Source organism: Capricornis sumatraensis, chromosome 21 (assembly GCF_032405125.1).
Source record: "Capricornis sumatraensis isolate serow.1 chromosome 21, serow.2, whole genome shotgun sequence".
NCBI classification, from domain to species: Eukaryota; Metazoa; Chordata; class Mammalia; order Artiodactyla; family Bovidae; genus Capricornis; species Capricornis sumatraensis.
The window spans coordinates 16596171-16617149 of record NC_091089.1 but is presented as its reverse complement, the minus strand read 5'-3'; the positions used below and the strand labels follow the sequence as shown (position 1 = coordinate 16617149).

Sequence of the window (20979 nt, the reverse complement as noted above, 5' to 3'; positions counted from 1 at the left end):
GGTAGTTTGAATACAGAAAGCAGATGACTAACACCATCATATCGTGATGAGTGACTTAAAAAGATGTGTTTTCTTTTGAGTTTCTCCTTCTTGGGTAACTTAATAACATTGCAACCTTTTTGATTTCATGCAATAAGTCTTTTTTTCACTTGGGAAAGCACACTAGGTGGTACATTCAGCAGCATTTCCAAAACCTGCCTGGTAATAAAGGGTAGCAGTGAAACTGAATTACTTAAACCTCCTAAGAAGGATACTTGAGTAAACAATTTTCTCTTGTATAATGTTTTTCTTAGAATGTACGTAGAAGAATATCTAGAGCTGTAAGATGCAATAAATTCTAAATAAGATAATAGAAAATCAAACATCTATTGATCCAATTAAAATTTGTTTTTAGAAACAGAACACTATATACGTATTTTGATAAAGTCATTTGATTTTCCTGGCCACTGATACTGATATATTTGAATAAGAATTAATAAGGCAGTTATCACAGAGTGGACTTCCCTATAGCTCTTGTGGTAAATAAGCTGCCTGTAGGAGATTTCTGGGGATTACGAGTGAAATGAGATAAAACATACAAGACATACAAAAGACAGACAGGACACCACTCTGGCCAGAGGAACAACTGGGCAAACTAATTGCCGTTTATTATTATAAAGCCCCCCTTAGGCAGAATTCCAGACTGTATGAATAAGCCTTTTCAGTACAGTGCAGGTGCATACATGTTATCGTACAGCAAAGGGGAGTGAAATCCCTGTCTACTGCAAAGTCTGTCCAGAGCCCTTGTCACAAGAAGGAAAGGTCCCTTCGTTAGCAAGGGACCATTAATCTCAAGGCTATGTTCGTCTCCTTGGCAGAACATCTTGTTTGTAAGCAGCATATTTCCACTTTCCCTATTGTGGCCACATTAACCCTTCATCTGCCTGCAGTACAGGAGACTTGGGTTCAATCCCTGGGTCGGGGAGATCCTCTGGGGAAGGGAATGGCACCCCACTCCAGTATTCTTGCCTGGAGAATCCCATGGACAGAGGACCCTGATGGGCTACAGTCCATGGGGGTCACAAAGGGTCGGACACGACTAAGCAACTAACACTACTACTCAGCCAATTAACCTTTCGTTTAGTTTTTTGTGAAAAAAATCATACATAATGGTAAAATCACATGTATTGCTTTTTGTCAGTATTTGGGCAACTATAAAAAAGGTTGACTATGTCAGTATAAGAAAAAAAAAGATGAGAAGAATATATTTTGGTATTAAATAAGGGAAAATAGGATGTTGGGAAGTAGTCATCTTCATGGAATTTTTAAAATGTTGGAAATGACAAAGAGTAAATAAGCAATTAATTGCAAATACTGGGCTTCCCTGGTGGCTCAGCTGGTAAAGAATCTGCCTGCGATGTGGGAGACCTGGGTTCGATCCCTTGGTCGAACCCAGGGATCCCTGGGTGATGATCCCTTGGAGAAGGGAATGCCTACCTCCTCCAGTATTCTGGTCTCCTCTGGAGAATTCCATGGATTGTATATGTATAATCCATGGGGTCGCAAAGAGTTGGATACGACTGAGCGACTTTCACTCTTACAAATGCTGTAGTTGTTAACAAAATACAGAAGGAAAGATTTGTTTAAACATGAAGTATAAATATAAATATTTAACCAGGGATTTAACCTGGTTTCTGGGCTTAAGGAAAGGTGACTAAAATTAAACTGATAATCACAATATCTTAATATTACCTAATTGAATTTTGACTGCCTGAGTGGCAATTAGAACTGGACGATAATAGATGCTGTCAATTTTCTTATGAGTTTTGTGAGTTTCTTCAATTTGTAATTATTTTTGAAAGCAAAACTTTTGGCATTTTCTTAATAGTCATTGGGAAGGGCTAAGAAGTACATTTATAGAGTATGATGGAAAATATTTCCATTCTTAACATTAAGGGAAAACTCAGAAAGGTAAAAACAACTTTCTTGATGCTTTTTTGTTCAGTCTGAATTATCTTACTGTTTATCAGAAGAAGTAGGAGAAATTTAGATTTAGAAATTTGTTTTCTTCAAGCCAGTTTTGGTAATTGGCAGGAAAATAAACATTTCCTTTAACTGAGTGTAAAAATATCTACTTCATTGTAGTGTCCATTTAAGAAGCAACTCAAATTCTCTAAATTCACTAAACTCCAAATTCTCTTAAAGGAAAAAAAAAGCAATACAATACTTTTAAAAAATCCCAACTAGGAAACATTATGAAATAGAAACACTTTGAAAACTTAATAGTTTGGAGTTTCACAGGTAATCTTAGACCTAAAATGCCATTGCTGTAAAAAGGATCTTTTGTTAATTTCTCAGCTTTATATGAACTATCCCAATCATTTTTCTTAGTTTTTTTTTTTTTTTTTTCCTGTGCTTTTGGGATACTTTTTTTCTTTTTATTTTCTATTAGATCATGGCTGATTAACAGTGTTGTGTTAGTTTCAGGTGTACAACAAAGTGATTCAGTTATATATATATATACATGTGTGTATTCTTTTTCAGATTCTTTTCCTATTTAGATTATTACAGAATATTGAGCAGAGTTCCCTGTGCTGTACAGGTCCTGACTGGGTATCTGTTTTAAATATAGCAGTGTATACATGTCAATGGGATACCATTTTAAACAAGATGTTTACTGGTCACTTACTTTGTGCCAGGAACTATTCTGTGACTTTTTTCCTATTAACTGATTTAATCCTCACAACTCAGTCTCTAAGGTTTATATGATTATGGCCATTTTAAAGAAGAGGACCCAGTGAGGCACCAAGAAGTTAAGAAATCTTGGGACCTGCCCAAGCTAACACAAATGATAAGTGGTAGATTAAATTGTTTAACTTGATATTTAGGAATGCCCATAACTTGTATATAATCACTTGCATTTTTCTAATATTGGCTTATTTTTTGCTTGTTTTCCAGGATTTGTTGATGTACCTATTACAGCTGGTCCAAGCTCTCAAATATGAAAACTTTGATGACATAAAAAATGGATTAGAACCTACCAAGAAGGATAGTCAGGGTTCAGTGTCAGAGAGCGTGTCAAATTCTGGAATAAATTCTGCAGAAATAGATAGGTATGGATATCCAGGGAGGACTTATTTTCAAATTTGATAGTTTTCTACCTTTTCAGACTATCTTCTTTTCTTTTTTCCCAGATGTAACAAACCCTGGTTAGTAATAAGTTTGAAGTTCTACCAATGAACATGGCATGTGTGCTCACAGAACACAAACTACTGTATTACAGGGCAGTGTTTTAAAAATAAGCTATAGAGTCAGAATGCCCGAGTTAAAAATCTTGACTCTACCACTTACTAGCTGTGTAAACTTCTGCAAGTTAACTATTCTCTCTGTTGCCCTGGCCCTGTTTCTCATGTTAAAAATGGGGATACAGCAATAGTAACTGATCTTTAAGGACTGCTGAAAGATTAAATGAAACACATAAAGCATTTAGAAAAGTGTCTGACACATGGTGCTTGGTAAGTGTTGGATGTCATTGCTGTTCATGCAAAAAGAAAATGAAAGATGAGGCATATTAGTGGACTCAGACATTTTTATTGTAAAGTTGTATTTTTTATTGACTGCTTTTCACCTGTTTAGTAGTTAAAGCAACCAGTTAATTGAATTGAAAGTAGGCTATTAACAGTAATAACAGTTAAGAACTCTCACCTCTGTAGCAGACACCAGGAGATGGCCCACATATATTAAACTTGTTATTAGTAATCCTCTGAGGTAGGTGTTCATATCCCTAATTTAGATATGAAGGACTTAAGAAGTAAATTCCCAAAGTCTTCCATGTTGCAAATTAGGTAGAGTTGACTCCAAAGCCCTTGTTCTTTCTACTTTGCCATTTTTCTTTTCATAAAATCTTAAAGTTTGAGATAAATAGAAACATTTGTATGAGAAATTCTAGGCTTAGTGGTATAAAATTGTTTTGTGAAGAAATCATGAGATTTGTTGGTGACAAAGGACGTCTAGAATTCAGATTATCTGAATTAGTACAATTATGTCGATTATCACGAGTTCAAGATTATATTTCTGAATTTTTGTTGATGGTAATGCTTTTTTTAAAATCTGCTGTTTTTCACTTAGAAGAGAACTGAGAAACAGGGGGCGAAAAACATTTTTTCTTATATAGACTCCTTTATGTTTTCCTGTTTTTAAGAGGAGATCCCTTACATTTTCTTCCACTGTACATTAGACGGCTTCAGTCTCTAGGCATGTTTACTTAACTTCATCTTACTTTTGCCACTTAGAGTGTTTTATTAGAACTCTATTTAAGATTTTATGACAGGATGTAAACTATAAACTGTAATATCTGCTGGTCATCAATTTGTATGCTTTTTAAAAGATGAAAAAGAGATGGGGGTTGTCTTGTGGCCAAATATATTTGAAACATACTGGCTTAAAGTAAAATGTACTTTTTAAAAACACTGTAGTATTTATCAGAAACTTCAATGTATGCAAACTTGCACATACATCTCAAAGATGAATCACCCATATTCTTTGACTATGGAGCCTCTTTCCCAGAATCTAATGTGACTCAATACTAACCAGAACACACTTTAAGAGATGGTACTTTATCCAGACTCAGTTGTGGTGAACTGTGCTGAACATATGTATCTTCTCTTACAGCAAGAGGATTTTACATATCAGTGTATTATTTTTTCAGCTCCCAAATTATAACCAGCCCTCTTCCTCCAGTGTCTTCCCCTCCTTCTGCATCTAAAACAAAAGAAAGTTCAGATGGTGAAAATCTGGAGGTGAGTACAGAGCTTTTCAAGTTTCCTGTAGGAGGGATATTGCCAAGTAAACATTTTATGTTGGTCTTGAAAATATTAATTTTGATGAATAATTACAACTTTATGAAATAATTTGGCTTATGATATGTGTTTATAACTTTTCCTTTCAGCAAAAAATGCCATCTTTAGTTCAAGGCATTTTATTGGTGCCTTTGGACATGTTAATATAAATGGATTGAAATACAATGTAAAAATAAAGTGGACCTAAATATTTTATTAAGGAAACTCAGAATATTTATTGTTAACACATTTATGCACATTACTGTAGTTGTTGGTGTTTGTAATTACCTTGTAGAAATGTATGACTTTGATACTAGGGAAATACACTAAGCTGCTCTTAAGTTCTTTTAGCTAAGCAGAGTAATTTTTGAGGTAAAACAGGTCTGTATGGCTAATGCTACTCTGAAAATTATATTTGGGAGTACATTTGCAGAAGTTCATCCAGTATATATTGTTGATTTTTATCCCTATGGCTTCTAATTTGAGAAGAACCTTTCATATCCCTGATGTTGAAAATAAGTAATACATGCTTGATATTAGAAAGAGGTTTGTTTTCTTTTAAATGTATATATTCAGTATCATTTCTTTTAGTCAAATTTTAGGACTTAATGTTGTTAACTGAGTGATGTTTGTTTTCACTGTTAACTTAATTATAGTATGCTTGTCTGTGCCTCTTAATATATCAGAAAATATTGAAAAAATTGATTTTATATTACTGGATCATAGAATCCTTAAAGGAGTTCTTTACGGAACCATTTAGCTCCAGTTTATTTTTCTCTTTCAAAAGGGACTGATTGACTGATTCAGTAATCAGTTCATTCACATGTGGTTTTTTTTGAGTTCTGTGTACCAGAAACTATTATAGGTGCTAGGGTTGATACAGCAGAGAAGAAAACACTCAAAATCTTTTCACTTCATGTAATTCATTCTAGTGTTTGGGCTGATGATAGTCAATAATATTATATGCCGTAAAAGAGTAGAAGAAAAATCAGACTAGAATGATAGAGAATGTTGGGGTGGAGTTAGGTGATTGAAATTTTAAAAAGGCTTGTTCAGGGAAGGCCTCCCAGGAAAAGTGACATCTTCTGTAAAGATGAAGCAGGTGAGGAGACAACCATGTGGTGACCTGGGGGATGAACACTTTAAACAGAGGAAACAAGGACCACTTTTTATGTGCTACTGCCCTGAAACATCTAAATGCATTGATCTCTACCTTTTTCTTTGTTTATCAGTACCCTTCAATATTTGCTTTCCTCTGAGTACAGCTTTTATCCCAACTCATCATTTTAATCATTCTTCAGTTCCCTTGGCACAGTCTTAACCCTTGATAAGCCTAATTAATTACCTAATTTGTCTGTGCCTTAATACTTTGGAAGAAATCACATAGCCTAGCGTGTTGATATCACCGTACATTCATGACCACAGACATCAGGTGGGTGCTCAACACTGTCTGCCTTCCTACATTTCTCTAGATGGTTGCTCTCCCTGCTCTACCTTTCCAGCCCTGTTCTTTATGCCCTGCCTCCCAGTTTCTAGATCACAATTCTGCCTCATTTTTTATGGAAACAAATAGAAGTCATTAGGTAAAAATGGTTGCCATTTACCATCACTAGATTTACAGATGTGAATCTCTTCCCATTCTTTACTTCTGTTTTCTTAACAATGAAGAATATAACTCCCTTGAAAGATATACTCTCTTCTTTTCCTGGTAGAAATATTCAGATATGTTAGTATCTCTCATTTAAAAAATTCAGAAATGGGGAAAAAAAAAAAAAACAAGAAAAATTCCTCCCTAATACCACATCCTACACAACAGTACCTAATTTTCTTTGTTCTCTTCATAATCAAGTTTCTTAGAGGAGTTGTTCGTACATCTTGACTCTCCTTCCTTTCTTGTTAGTCTTTAATTCACATCATTCAGGGCCTTTGTTCCCATCGTATATTAAAACTTATTTGCTAAAATAAAATAGTAAATGGCTTCAGTGTTTGTGGTTGTGTGTATTTGAATTCCTCCCAGCATTATTCAGGAAAATAAATGACTCCCTTCTTGAAAAGCTGACTTTTTTCATGGTTTCAGTGATACCATACATCCCCCATTTTCCTCTTCACCTCTGCAGCCGTTCCTTCGTGGTTTCCTTTGTCAGTACTTTCTTGTTGCTTGACATCTTACTGTTCCTCAGGGTACTCATTGCTAGCACATTTCTCTCTCCTGAGTTTTAGATTCATATATCCAGATATCTACTTGATTTCTGTTGTATATCTGACAGGCATTTCAAACTTAATATTTCAAAATACAACTCTCTCCCCCAACACTCTTGCCTCACTTGGAATTTCTGTGATGTAACAAATCAATCCATTTACTAAATCCATAAATTTAGGGGTTGCTGTCAGTTCTTTTTTGTTTCATACATCCTCTCCATCAGCAAGTCCTATCAATTATACTTCCAAAATATTTTAATAATCAGTTGCCTCTCTGTCACCATTCAGTCTTCTAGACTACTGTAATAGCATGCTGACTGATCTCAGGTCTGTACTTCTCAGAGCAAATAGAGTCATTTTCAGAAGATGTAAAGCAGATCACCTCACTCTCCGGCTTTAGATCTTTTGTTGAGTATTGATTGAAAATAGAATGCATACTCAGTAGTATGACCTTAAAAGCGTTCATTCACAATTTGGTCTTTGCTTCCCTTTTCAGCCTCCTTTACTTTAGTGTTCACTGTATGTTAGCTACATTGGGCCTTTTAAAAGTTCCTTGAACAGTGAGATTCGAGGCCTTGGTCCATACCATCATGCTGGTCATGCCTAAACATCACATCCTCATTGCTGCCTCTGACCTCGCAGTCCAAGTTATTTTTATGACTTCCTTTAATGCACCTCTCCTCCACTAAATGTTAAGCTTCCAATAGAACCAGGAATTCTGCAAACTATGGTGTCCTTGACCTCTCACATATTGCCTGGTCTAGAATAAATATTAGATGGATGGTATGGAGGGATAGATAGATGCATAAAAATCTGATCTGTGGCATAGATATATAGGTAAAAACTGATAGGCAAATGTAGACTCTCTTATTTCCCCCTCGTGAATAGCAGATGGTAATATATAAATACATTTCTTTTAATTCTTTCAGCAAGATCTGTGTACCTTCTTGATATCAAGAGCCTGCAAAAACTCAACACTGGCTAACTATTTATACTGGTATGTGAAATAATTTTTTATTTTATAATCACTGTTTATGACTGTTTTTTCCCAAACTAAACAAAAAGGCAGTTTCAAGTATGAGCAATCATCAAAAACCTATACAGTATTTATATCTAGCTGTGTTTCTTTGCAATTATGCTCATGGAAATGCTTGTTAGCATCACAGTTTTTCTTCCTTTCACTAACTTTCTAGGATCTAAGATAAAACTGGGTAAGTTAATTGATTTTTTTCAGTTTGATATCTGTTTGCTTTTTATGCTGTTTAAATAGTGTAAGTATGATACTTTACTGTAAGTCAGTATTTTCACATTATTTACTAAAATACTGCAATCATGCTAAAGTAGACAGAATTTGAAGTTACTTATCTCATAGATGAGGAAACTGAGGCAGAGGCATGATGTAGCTGAACTTGCTAAAACTTGAGCTGGGATTAGATCATTGATTTCAAAATTTGCCATTTACAGAGTGCTTTCAGTGACCTTTTCTCATTTGTTCATGTGAAGTTAAATAGGGCAAATGTAAGTATCTCTATTTTACGTGAGAACACGTTTCCTGAATGAGTTGAAGGAAAGAAAGAGGAACTAAGGTATAGAAAGGTTAACTGACTTACTGAGACACACTTAATATGAAGTGTGTCTCCCTTTTGTCATAGGATTTTAAAGTGTAAAGAACAAGTAGCTTAAGCCACAGGAGAAACACTGTTTTTGGTTCAGTTAAAGAAAGCACTAGGATTAAACACCAGACAAGAGAACCTTATCCAGTTTTTAGCAAACAAAAGGCAGAGCTAGTTGGGTAAGCTCTATTTGAAGCCTTCTGTACATTTGAGAGAACATTTTTAAACTTCCCAACAAACTTGATATTTTTTTAACTGTAGAAAAGATCCGTGATTTAATCTTACTGCTTAGTTTACTGTGTTTAACTGCGTTTTTCTGTTGGTCTTTGTAGTGGGAAGAAAAATAATTCCATGCTTTTCTTTAGCAGTTTAATATAATATTCATAAAACTGCATTCCCCTCACAGTAACTTTCAGTATGTCCTTGAAAATACACGCACAGAATGTTTTGGGTAGTTGTTAATCACCATTTTGACTTTGAAGGGTTTGCTTAGAAATTATTATATTACCAAATCGCTACTATTTCCTTTTAATGCAGCTTCTTGCTTCCTAAAGTTCTCCATATTGCAGTTTGAATTCTTAAGTGTATGTCTATTAATTGGTGTTAAGGAAAAATATTTCCTCGTAAAAATTTAGGTAAATAATTTAGAGTAAATTAAAATGTGTAGGGCACAGTGCCAAGGTTTTGAGTAAGTACTTTTAAACCTTGTAGGTATTTAAAAATCAAGGTTTTATATATTTTTAAATGTTTTACTAAGAATTCCTTTATAGCTGTATTTACTTCCTTGTAATATTCATGGAAAGTTTCTCTGGCTCATTACTCGCAGTGTAGATTAGTCACTTACAGGAGCTGTATGTACACACACTGATTATGTGGTGTTTAAAATTATGTATTCTTTAGATTTGAGTGTAGACCAGATTTCCCTATAAAATTTGAAATTAGTTGTGATAAAATCTTTGTTATTTTATTTCAAGTAGGAAGAGTTTTCAAACCGTTCTGAATGCAGCTGAACAGTAGAAAATCTATTAGGTGAACAGTTTTCAGTGAGGCAACAGTTTCTGCTCAGAAAGAGTAGTTTGTTTTCTCTACAGATAATAAACAAAGTGAAGCCCTAGCTCCCAGTCTTATAAATGTTCCATCAAACTTAGATTTGATTTGTGTTCTCCAACTGTATTTCTGATTCACTGATGCAATAGCATGTGCTATGTCTATTCATTCTCTGAGGAGTAATTGTTTTTCCCATATTTACAGTCCGCATATTACATATTCAGAAATACTCAAGGAGGGAAAGAGCTATTGATGTGGACTTCTGACTTCGGTAGACACTACTTTTGTGATTGTAGCATGAAAATAAGGAAATAATTTCAAGTAGTTGACTTAAAATAATCATTCTTTTCCATTGAACCTGGACAGAGTAGTATAAAATATTAATCACATGTAACAATTTATATGCTTCTCAGTCTAAGCTTACCCTAACAAATGTATTAAAATATAAATTTCAGTTGATTGTGCTGTTTCATTTTGAACATTTTGAATTTCCTTGTTCATTTGTTCCCTTTCCATTGATTTAAACAGGATTCCTGCTATAGTTGAATCCTTAGGGGCCTAGAATAAAACAGACAATCCTTTTAAAATAAATTATGTCAACCTTTTAAACCACAGAGAAAAGTAATAGCCTCTAATCTGTTAAATACTGAACATCAAGATCTATAAATTGTTGCAGTTTTTTTTTTTCTTTTCTTTTCTATAGCTATTCGAGTATGTTGAAATTAAAAATAAACTTTGGCTGCTTTGACATGTTTTTCTATAACTTTTAAAACCTTTCAAGGTAATAAAGTTTATTTACCTCACAAAATGAGATTGTCAGGAAATAGGTGGCCCGCTGCTGTCATCATACAATGGGTACCCACATAATTTTGTCTGCATTTCTACTTGAAGATGACAGGTTTTATGGAAGTTCAGTTCAGTTCAGTTCAGTTCAGTCGCTCAGTTGTGTCCGACACTCTGCGACCCCATGAATCGCAGCATGCCAGGCCTCCTTATCCATCACCAACTCCCGGAGTTCACTCAGACTCACGTCCATCGAGTCAGTGATGCCATCCAGCCATCTCTTCCTCTGTCGTCCCTTTCTCCTCCTGCCCCCAGTCCTTCCCAGCATCAAAGTCTTCTCCAATGAGTCAACTGTTCGCATGAGGTGGCCAAAGTATTGAAGTTTCAGCTTCAACATCACTCCTCCCAGTGAACACTCAGGACTGATCTCCTTTAGAATGGACTGGTTGGATCTCCTTGCAGTCCAAGGGACTCTCAAGAGTCTTCTCCAACACCACAGTTCAAATGCAGAAGTACATGAGTGCTTTGTAGAATCTTCTTATTGCTGTAAACAGAATTCAGAAGTGGCACAAATCTTGGTCTTCTTGTCTTAATCTAAGTTTGTCCTTCATTTTGGAGATGACACTGTCATTTTTATTTTAGATGGACTTGCCCTTTGGATTAGAACTTTGGCTTGAGTGATTTTGAGAGCTGTTTGTTATGTGACCTTTATCACATGGCTGTAGCCATTGTATTTACTTGATAGTCAAGGGGACCTGAACAAAGCAATGGAGCCTGTATATCATGGTCATCTGTATTGCTCATTTAGAAAGGAGTTGCTGTGTAAATACAGGAAAAGACAATGAATATACTAACATGACAGAGATAATAAAGACTTCAAAGGATTATTGTTCAGTCACCAAGAACGGTCCAACTCTTCACGACCCCAAGGACTACAGCATGCCTGGCTTTTCTGTTCCTCACCATCTCCGGGAACTTGCCCAGGTTCACATCCAGTGAATTGGTGATGCCATCCAATCATCTCATCCTCTGTCACCCTCTTCTCCTTCTGCCTTCAGTCTTTCCCAGCATCAGGGTCTTTTCCAATGAGTCAGCTGTTTGCATCAGATGGCCAAATTATTGGAGCTTCAGCTTCCACTTCAGTCCTTCCAAGGAGTATTCAGGGTTGACTTCCTTTAAGATTGACTGATTTGATCTCCTTCTTGCTTTCCAAGGGACTCCCAAGGTGATGGAGATAGTAAAGACTTCACTATTCCATACTGAGACTTTGCTACATACATACTAAGGTGATGGAGATGGTAAAGGCTTTAAAGAGTTATTAATTTTTTTTAATTTCATTTTAAATTTGTATGTGTCCTGTGGCTTTCTTTGTTCAAGATTTAAGAAGGCTTTCTTGAATTTTTGGTTTCTAACTCTTGTCAGGAACATAAAATAAATGTAGTGTCATGGTCTCGTTTTTCATACTGCTTTACAGAAAATTCTAGGTTATGCAGCTCTGAGGACTTCTAGATCACCTGTTAGTATCATGGTGCAGCATGGCACTAGGCGGTCAGTAGGAGAAGGTGCTTAACTTTTATCAGCCTTTAAAATATTTCTGTGTATAAGACTATATTGCATATGTCAGGGGCCAGTAAATATTTTTTAAGATACAGAATCTGGCATCAGTTTCTTTATAACTTCTGAAGGGAGCTAAGAGTAAGTTGTGAAGCAGTGATGAGCCAGGTAACATTATCCGCAGAAGTTGTTGTGAGAGGTTGTACCTGTTCTGGGACGTCAGAGAAGAAAGAAGTTTTTAGTGTTTAAGAGTTCCGGAAAGCGATGGAGTGTCCCTGTGTTTGAAGTGTGGGCAGAATCAGGAGGGGAGGAGGCGGGAAGGTATTTCAGGACAGTACTACAACATGAGCGAAAGCACAAAGTGGGGTAGGAGAGTCGAGCTGACTAGAGTATGAATGCATTCACTGGAGACAGTGGGAGTTGAACCAGAAACTTAGGGCCACAGAGAGTTGTTTTTAAATAGAGGGAACTGTTGGTGTTTTTGTTAATATCAGTGGGGCATGATGAAGGTGGTTTAAAGAAGAAAACTTTAGGATGATTATGTTGATCAAAAAAGTGTTTGTTTTTAGAGTTAGAGAAGCTGGGTAAAAGATATCTGCTGATTGATTCCAGACAGGGCTGCCTCGTAGTGTAGAACAATTAAAAGAAGTATTTTACAGGAAAAAAATCAACACGGCCTGGTGACTAAGTTAGCATAGGTGTTTGGAGTCGGGGAATGTGACTTAGGCTTGGCGCTAGATCCACAGACCACAAATTAAACACAAAGTGCCAGTAATAGTTTTAGGTAGAACCTGTGTTCGCTGGTTTGGTTACAACCTCACCACTTTTTTCTTATTTTTCTTGTATTCAGGTGATCCAAACTGTAGCCCAAGTGCCTGAAATGTTGATAATGACTTAAATTGAGATAGAAAAATCATTCATTTAGTGTGATAGTTTCAGTTTTATACATGTTCAATTATAAATGACAAGCAGTTTCTTGAAAAGGGGATCTACTGCTTGAAAACTAGGGTAGATGAATGTAAAAGCAGACCACCTTAAGTATTCTGTCCAGGCATGGAAGTGCTAACGGTATAGTGCAAACAAGACAGATAAACTCTCTGTTCTCATGAAGCTTACCTTCTAGGTGGTTGAATATTTCTTTCTAGACATAATGTAAAGGAAAATAATAAGCCCTGTGATTTGAGATTTGTGAACTACTATCAGTTAAGGAGGTTAAGAAGTTTCATGTGCTTCTTAAAAGGTCAAACAGTGTGAGAGAATAAGGTTAATAGAAAGAATTCTGGCCTTGGAGTCCAGAATCCCGGATTCTGATTTCAACTCTTCAGTGAACTAATTGTATCACCGTGGGCAAGATACAACCACCTCTAAGTTTTACTGTTGATAAAACAAGCAAGTTTCAAACTGTACATCATGATCCATTTGAAATCAATTTTAAGGCTCACAATCTAGCTTGTGTTATTTAAAGAAAAATGAAATAGAACAATAACATATTAACATATTATTCATAGAATATTGCTTTGTGAAACTTTTTTCAGCGTTATGCATCTGTATGCACACATGGGCTCTGTGCGCACACATGGGCTCTGTGCAACAGGTAATGATATAAAATTCATGTCAGTATGGCTTGTTCCAGTAATTGAAAACACTGGATTAGACAACCTCTAAAATCGAATCCAGGTCATTGTTTATATAATTATATGAATTATATCAGCAGTGTCAGTTTAAGAATATATTTATTTTTTTTAATCTCTAAAATCACAGTTTTATGATGGAAACATTGAACATTTTATATGGAATTTTAAGAAATGAAGAAATTGGGTGGGAAAGGGAAAATTAATACATTTATCTTTCAGAGTTGTGTTAATGAGAAAAGCTTCAGAGTTTTGTTTTTTTTTCCAGAATAAGAGAGCCTTATGTAATACCAAAAATATTACATAAATTTAAAAAATATTTTTGTTCATGAGTTACTTGGTAGATTTGAGAGCTTATATGATTTCTGAAGATGTTAATGCTCTATCTACCTCATAAAGAATTAGGAGAAAATGCTCATTTCGATCCCAAAATTTTTAGAAAATCTAGGATATTTTACAAATTAAGGCATCCTTTTACTAATTTATCTTCTACAGAAGGTTTTATGTGTTGTCCCTTAATTTTCAGATTTTAAAAGAGTGATGATAAAATGTTTCATTACTCATTATTTTTGCAAATGTGAATCTTTTAATAGAAAGGCATAAATAAAATGAATCTGTGTTTCATTTCACACTTATATGAATGACTTAACCTATTTTTAAGGTATGTGATAGTGGAATGTGAAGATCAAGATACTCAGCAGAGAGACCCAAAGACCCATGAAATGTACTTGAATGTTATGAGACGGTTCAGCCAAGCATTGCTGAAGGTAACCATTTAATGTATGGATTGGCATATACAGTCCATGGACCCTATCTGGCCCATTGCCTGTTTTATTGTGGTCTATGAGCTAAATATGGTATGGTCTATGAGCTAAACATGGGAAATAGGTGGGGAAACAGTGGAAACAGTGTCAGACTTTGTTTTGGGGGGCTCCAAAATCACTGCAAATGGTGATTGCAGCCATGAAATTAAAAGACGCTTACTCCTTGGAAGAAAAGTTATGACTAACCTAGGTAGCATATTGAAAAACAGAGATATTACTTTGCCAACAAAGGTCCGTCTAGTCAAGGTTTTTCCAGTAGTTACATATGGATGTGAGAGTTGGACTGTGAAGAAGGCTGAGCGCCGAAGAATTGATGCTTTTGAACTGTGGTGTTGGAGAAGACTCTTGAGAGTCCCTTTGACTGCAAGGAGATCCAACCAGTCCATTCTGAAGGAGATCAGCCCTGGGTGTTCTTTGGAAGGAATGATGCTGAAGCTGAAACTCCAGTACTTCAGCCACCTCATGCAAAGAGTTGACTCATTGGAGAAGACCCTGATGCTGGGAGGGATTGGGGGCAGGAGAAGAAGGGGATGACCCAGGATGAGATGGCTGGATGGCATCACCGACTCGATGGACATGAGTTTGAGTGGACTCTGGGAGTTGGTGATGGACAGAAAGGCCTGGCGTACTGCGATTCATGGGGTCACAGAGAGTCGGACATGACTGAGCGACTGAGCTGAACTGAACTGAACTGATGAGCTAAACATTGCTTTTTATTTTTAAATAATTGGGAAAAGTCACAAGAAGAGTAATACTTTGCGACACATAAAAATTATGTCAAATTCACAAGTCAGTCTTCATAAGTAATATTTTATTGAGACATAGTTATGCTCATTTGCTTTCATATTGTTTGTGACCACTTTGACTACAATAGGAGTAAATAGCCAGAATGGAAACTCTGTAGTCAACAACACCTAAAGTAGTTAATCCTTGGCCCTTTATAGAAAGTTTGTTGACCCCTAAGTTAATGAAAAAAAACCTGTTGCTGGAACAAAAAAAAAATCCCAAATCTTTACTCTTTTGTTTCACTCTTTGTTTTCAATTTTTATTTTTAAGACTACGCTTTAACCTCTGAGCCACCAGGGAAGCCCTAAGACTAGGTATATTTACATAAATCTGGCAGTGGTCATATTGCAGATACTTTACAGGACTTCTCTTTTTGCTTTTACATTTTCTAGAGATCTGTAGGCATTTTTTACCTGGTGTTCTTGTGATTGTTAAGGCAGTGTCTCAGTTCAGCCAGCAGAGGGTGCATGGGCCATGAAAAGAAATTGTCACAACAGTTCCTGATTTGCTGTAGAATTATTTCGCTTCATAGCATCTTTATCTGCTGTTTCATGTTCCATTTAAATTGTCTTGAAATTTAAATCACATCTTATTGAACTCTTTGAGAATAAACTTTTTTTATAGTTCTCAGAGCCCATAGATTTGCTATATCTAAACTGATTGGAGAATAAGCAGTTGGTCCTCTCTTCTAATCTCAGTTCTGTCACTTATAGCCTTTGTCATCCTCTGAGGCAATTAGGTCTCTCTGAGAATAAATTTCAGTCTTTTAAATGAAGATACATAATTGCCAGGCTGCTTCTTTCAGTGTAATGGAGAAATTAAATGAGAAATTGTTATTTTATAATATTCTATGAACTGAGAATTACTACATTAAGACTTCATAGCATTGGTTTTATGGCTTTTATTTTACTAAGCTAGCATATTATATTGCTATTTGAGAACTTTCTTTTAAGGATTTAATTTGTTCCTTGAAGATAATATTGTTTCTACTATATGCCCAGAACATTTTTCAAGGAATTATAAGCGTCCAGATATTTATTGAATCAGTCAGTGAATACACTTTGGGTCAGTAAATTCTGTCTTGTCACACACTTTCACATGGGAAAAAACATGCAATTTTTCATAGATTAGTATTCACTGACGACTCAAATATTTTAAACTGTGGAAAATCCTGAAAGAGATGGAAACACCAGACCACCTAACCTGCCTCTTGAGAAATCTGTATGCAGGCCAGGAAGCAACAGTTAGAACTGGACATGGAACAACAGACTGGTTACAAATAGGAAAAGGAGTACATCAAGGCTGTATATTGTCACCCTGCTAATTTAACTTATATGCAGAGTACATCATGAGAAACGCTGGACTGGAAGAAACACAAGCTGGAATCAAGATTGCTGGGAGAAATATCAATAACCTCAGATATGCAGATGACACCACCCTTACGGCAGAAAGTGAAGAGGAACTAAAAAGCCTGTTGATGAAAGTAAAAGAGGAGAGTGAAAAATTTGGCTTAAAGCTCATCATTCAGAAAACGAAAATCATGGCATCCGGTCCCATCACTCCATGGGAAATAGATGGGGAAACAGTGGAAACAGTGTCAGACTTTATTTTTTTGGGCTCCAGAATCACTGCAGATGGTGACTGCAGCCATGAAATTAAAAGACGCTTACTCCTTGGAAGAAAAGTTATGACCAACCTAGATAGCATATTCAAAAGCAGAGACATTACTTTGCCGACTAAGGTCCATCTAGTCAAGGCTATGGTTTTTCCTGTGGTCATATATGGATGTGAGAGTTGGACTGTGAAGAAGGCTGAGCGCCAAAGAATTGATGCTTTTGAACTGTGGTGTTGGAGAAGACTCTTGAGAGTCCCTTGGACTGCAAGGAGATCCAACTAGTATATTCTGAAGGAGATCAACCCTGGGATTTCTTTGGAAGGAATGATGCTAAAGCTGAAACTCCAGTACTTTGGCCACCTCATGAGAAGAGTTGACTCATTGGAGAAGACCTTGATGCTGGGAGGGATTGGGGGCAGGAGGAGAAGGAGACGACAGAGGATGAGATGGCAGGATGGCATCACTGACTCGATGGACACGACTCAGAGTGAACTCCGGGAGTTGGTGATGGACAGGGAGGCCTGGCGTGCTGCGATTCATGGGGTCGCAAAGAGTCAGACACAACTGAGCGACTGAACTGAACTGAAGATAACAGGCTTCTCATTATCTCTGAATCAATATTTTTTTTCAATATTACTTTGTGTTGAAGTTTGTAGTTATTAAATAATAAATAAAGGTCACCCATGCTATTGAAGAAACTGATCATTATGCTACATAGAATTAACTCTTCTTTCCTTTGAATTCCTTCAGGGTGATAAGTCTGTCAGAGTTATGCGTTCTCTGCTGGCTGCACAACAGACTTTTGTAGATCGGCTGGTGCACCTAATGAAGGCAGTGCAGCGTGAAAGTGGAAATCGTAAGAAAAAGGTAAACCTTCTGGCTTTGCTTTCTGTTTATGCTTAGAGCTGGTGGTTTAGTCACTAAGTCATATCCGACTCTTTGTGATCCCATGGATTGTAGCCTGCCAGTCTCCTCTGTCCATGGGATTTCCCAGGTAAGAATACTGAAGTAGGTTGCCATTTCCTTTTCTCGCAGATCTTTCTGACCCAGGGATCAAACCTGGGTCTCTTGCATTGCAGGCAGATTAACAACATTAATCTCACTGTACACCTTCACCAGAACTCTTAGGTGACCAGTAGATCTCAACAGTGGGCTTAAAATATTCAGGAAACCATGTTGTAAACAGATGTGTTACCATGCAGGCTTTGTTCTTCATTTAAGAGCAAGCAATTGATTTAGCGTAACTCTTAAGGGCCTTAGGATTTTTGAAATGGTAGATAAGTGTTGGCTTCAACTTCAGCCCCTAACCAGAGCATCAGCCTGCCCTTTGAAGCTTTGAAGCCAGGCATTGACTTCTCCTTTCGAGCTATGAAAGTCCTAGATGGCATTCTTCCAATAAAAGGCTGTGTCATCTGCAGTGAAAAATCTGTTGTTTAGTGTAGTAGCAACTTCTGTTAATTATTTTTGCCAGATTCTGTGGATAACCTTGCTGCATCTTCTACATCTGCACTTGCTGCTTCATCTTGCATTTTCATGCTATGGAGATGACTTCTTTCCTTAAACCTCATGAGCCAACCTCTGTTAGCTTCAAATTTTTCTTCTGCAGTTTTCTCACCACTTTCAGCCTTCACAGCCTTGTATTTGCCACATACTGCAGAACACATATTGTTTTGCCTGTGTTTTAAATCAGACAGTCCCAAATGTAGTGTTAACATTGGCTAAAACTCTTTTCAGACATTTTTTTCATGATGATAATAAAAGACAAACTTAGTTTTTATTTACATAGTTTTAATAGAAACATGGCCCCACATTTTAGTGCAAGGCCAAGATGATGCTCCACCACCATTGTTTGTGTTATTACCAGGAATAATGAAATGGCTACAGTTAATAATTTAAAATCACATGTAATGCTTTTCCATCCCTCATAATGAAGTTGGGAGAGACTTGTCTTGGTGAGTCCAACAGTGGTAAATGTGTCACAAGGGAATCCATGAGTTAGGTTTCAGATGGTAAAACAGATACTAATATTGTTGCTACCTTCTTTCCTTTGCTGATATCATTTAGGAAAAATTCTCTTGATTGACATCTTTGAATCTAGATGTTTGAGTTCTAATAAAAATACATTAATTCCACATTTAAAAACAGATTAAAGCTTTTATTTTGATATTAAATATTCTCTTTTACTTTATAATTCTTTAGATTATAATATATATTCTGTAAAAATATATTGCATGTCTACTGTGTGCCAAGCACTCTTTTAGAGTCTGGGATACAATGGTGAATATAAAAATCCCTACCCTTTATAATGTAAGGAACTTACATTCCTGTTGGAGGGAAAAGTTAACAAAATAAATAAAATATATTATATGCTATATAGTGTCTTATGCTATTGAGGAAAATAAAGCAGGAAAGGGGAATAGGTAGTGCCTGGTTCAAGTATTAAGGCAGTGTTTCATTTCTCAATGGAATGATCATGAGGGTCTCACTAAGAGTTGACATTTGGACAAAAACCTGAAGCAAGTTGGGGAGCACACCATGTGAATATCTAGAGAAGACTGTTTCAGCAAGAGGAACGGCAAGCACAAAGGCCCTGATGTGGGAGCATGTGTGACATGTTTGAGAAATAGGAAGAAGTGCAGTGTATTTAGTTAAGTTTTCTCCCCGTGAAAACGAGCTTACCTATTTAAAGAATGCTAGACTCACAAGGTTCCCCAAGTGGTGCAAGTGGTAAAGAATCTGCCTGCTAATGCAGGAGATGCAAGGAAGGTGGGTTCCCTGGACAGAGCAGCCTGGTGGGCTACAGTCCATGAGGTTGCAAAGAGTTGGACAGACTGAGCATGCACACATGCGCACACACACACACTCTCAATCTCTCTCTCTCTCTCACAGCTTTCCAAGAAAATAGATTGTCCTTTTGAAATTGAATAGGTGGGCTTGGTCTAAACATTATAGATGCTGCTAAGTGAGAAGACTGTTTCATCATGACTTGAACTGCTCAGTTTCTGAAATCTTGGCTTAATGCAGTATGTATGTGAGCTAAAGAAAATGAGTAAATGATTATAAGAGTTTGAGCAAGCCCTCGGAGTTGGTGATGGATATGGAAGCCTAGCATGTTGCAGTCCATGGGGTCACAGAGTCGGACGCAACTGAACTGAACCTGATATCTTAGTAAAAGTTTCATCAAATAGAATCAATGAATAGTAAAATGTAGGGTCCAAGTTCCTCCAAGTAAATTGAGTTTACTTTTTAAACCCAAAATACACAGTGAAACAGCTAATAAAATTCTTGCTTAATATCTGGTCATGTGATATTAAGCTTCAAACAACATTAGTCTCTTTGTGACTTCATAAGTCCTTTTAAAGCAGAAATTATATCTTTAAGTCCAGCCTGAGAATATCCCTGATTCTCAGTTGCAGCAAGAGAAACATACTCCCTGACCTCTGAGAGTCCAGCATTTCATAGGTCAGGGGATCGTGCCTTACAAAGTGTGCTGCTGTTATTGTCAGGTGGATTATAAGTGCTTTTCTCTCACACATACTAACTCCTTTATGTTATGTTACTTCACATAGACTTTGATGGTGCTTTGCAGATATTTTAACGTTAATGTTATCAGTCTTTTACATCCTTAGCATATGCTTTAAAAGTCACTTTTCCATTGTAACCTAATTAGTACTTTATAACTTGTTCTCCTAGAATGAGAGACTACAGGCATTGCTTGGAGACAATGAAAAGATGAACTTGTCCGATGTGGAACTCATCCCACTGCCTTTAGAACCTCAGGTGAAAATTAGAGGAATAATTCCAGAAACAGCTACATTGTTTAAGGTAATTGTGGTGGATCTTTTATATCTATGACTGGAGCTGATTCTTTAAAGCTGTATCAGAGACTCTACTTTTGGGAAAAAATGCCTTTTATTTATCTGTGTTTTAAGATCTTTTTGTAATACCTGTGGACATTTTTATGTGAAATGTATGAAGTATTTTTATATCACTGGGTTTTTAAATATTTAATTCTTTCAACTATTTATTAATCAGAGCCACACCTGTCTTTTCCCATGTAAGCTTAAAAAATAAATTGAATTGCACACTTAGGCATTTACTTTATAAGTT

The 20979-nt window shown here is 36.4% G+C and overlaps 1 protein-coding gene across 1 annotated transcript in view; it reads left to right on the top strand.

The window, feature by feature from the left end:
• Positions 1 to 20979, top strand: part of PIK3C3 (phosphatidylinositol 3-kinase catalytic subunit type 3) — a 163950-nt gene that overhangs the window by 88024 nt on the left and 54947 nt on the right. The window contains exons 11-16 of the mRNA XM_068993631.1: positions 2938 to 3092; positions 4688 to 4778; positions 7946 to 8013; positions 14306 to 14411; positions 17620 to 17736; positions 20563 to 20694. Coding sequence (XP_068849732.1) covers positions 2938 to 3092; positions 4688 to 4778; positions 7946 to 8013; positions 14306 to 14411; positions 17620 to 17736; positions 20563 to 20694 — 669 coding nt within the window. The remainder of the gene's footprint in view (positions 1 to 2937; positions 3093 to 4687; positions 4779 to 7945; positions 8014 to 14305; positions 14412 to 17619; positions 17737 to 20562; positions 20695 to 20979) is intronic.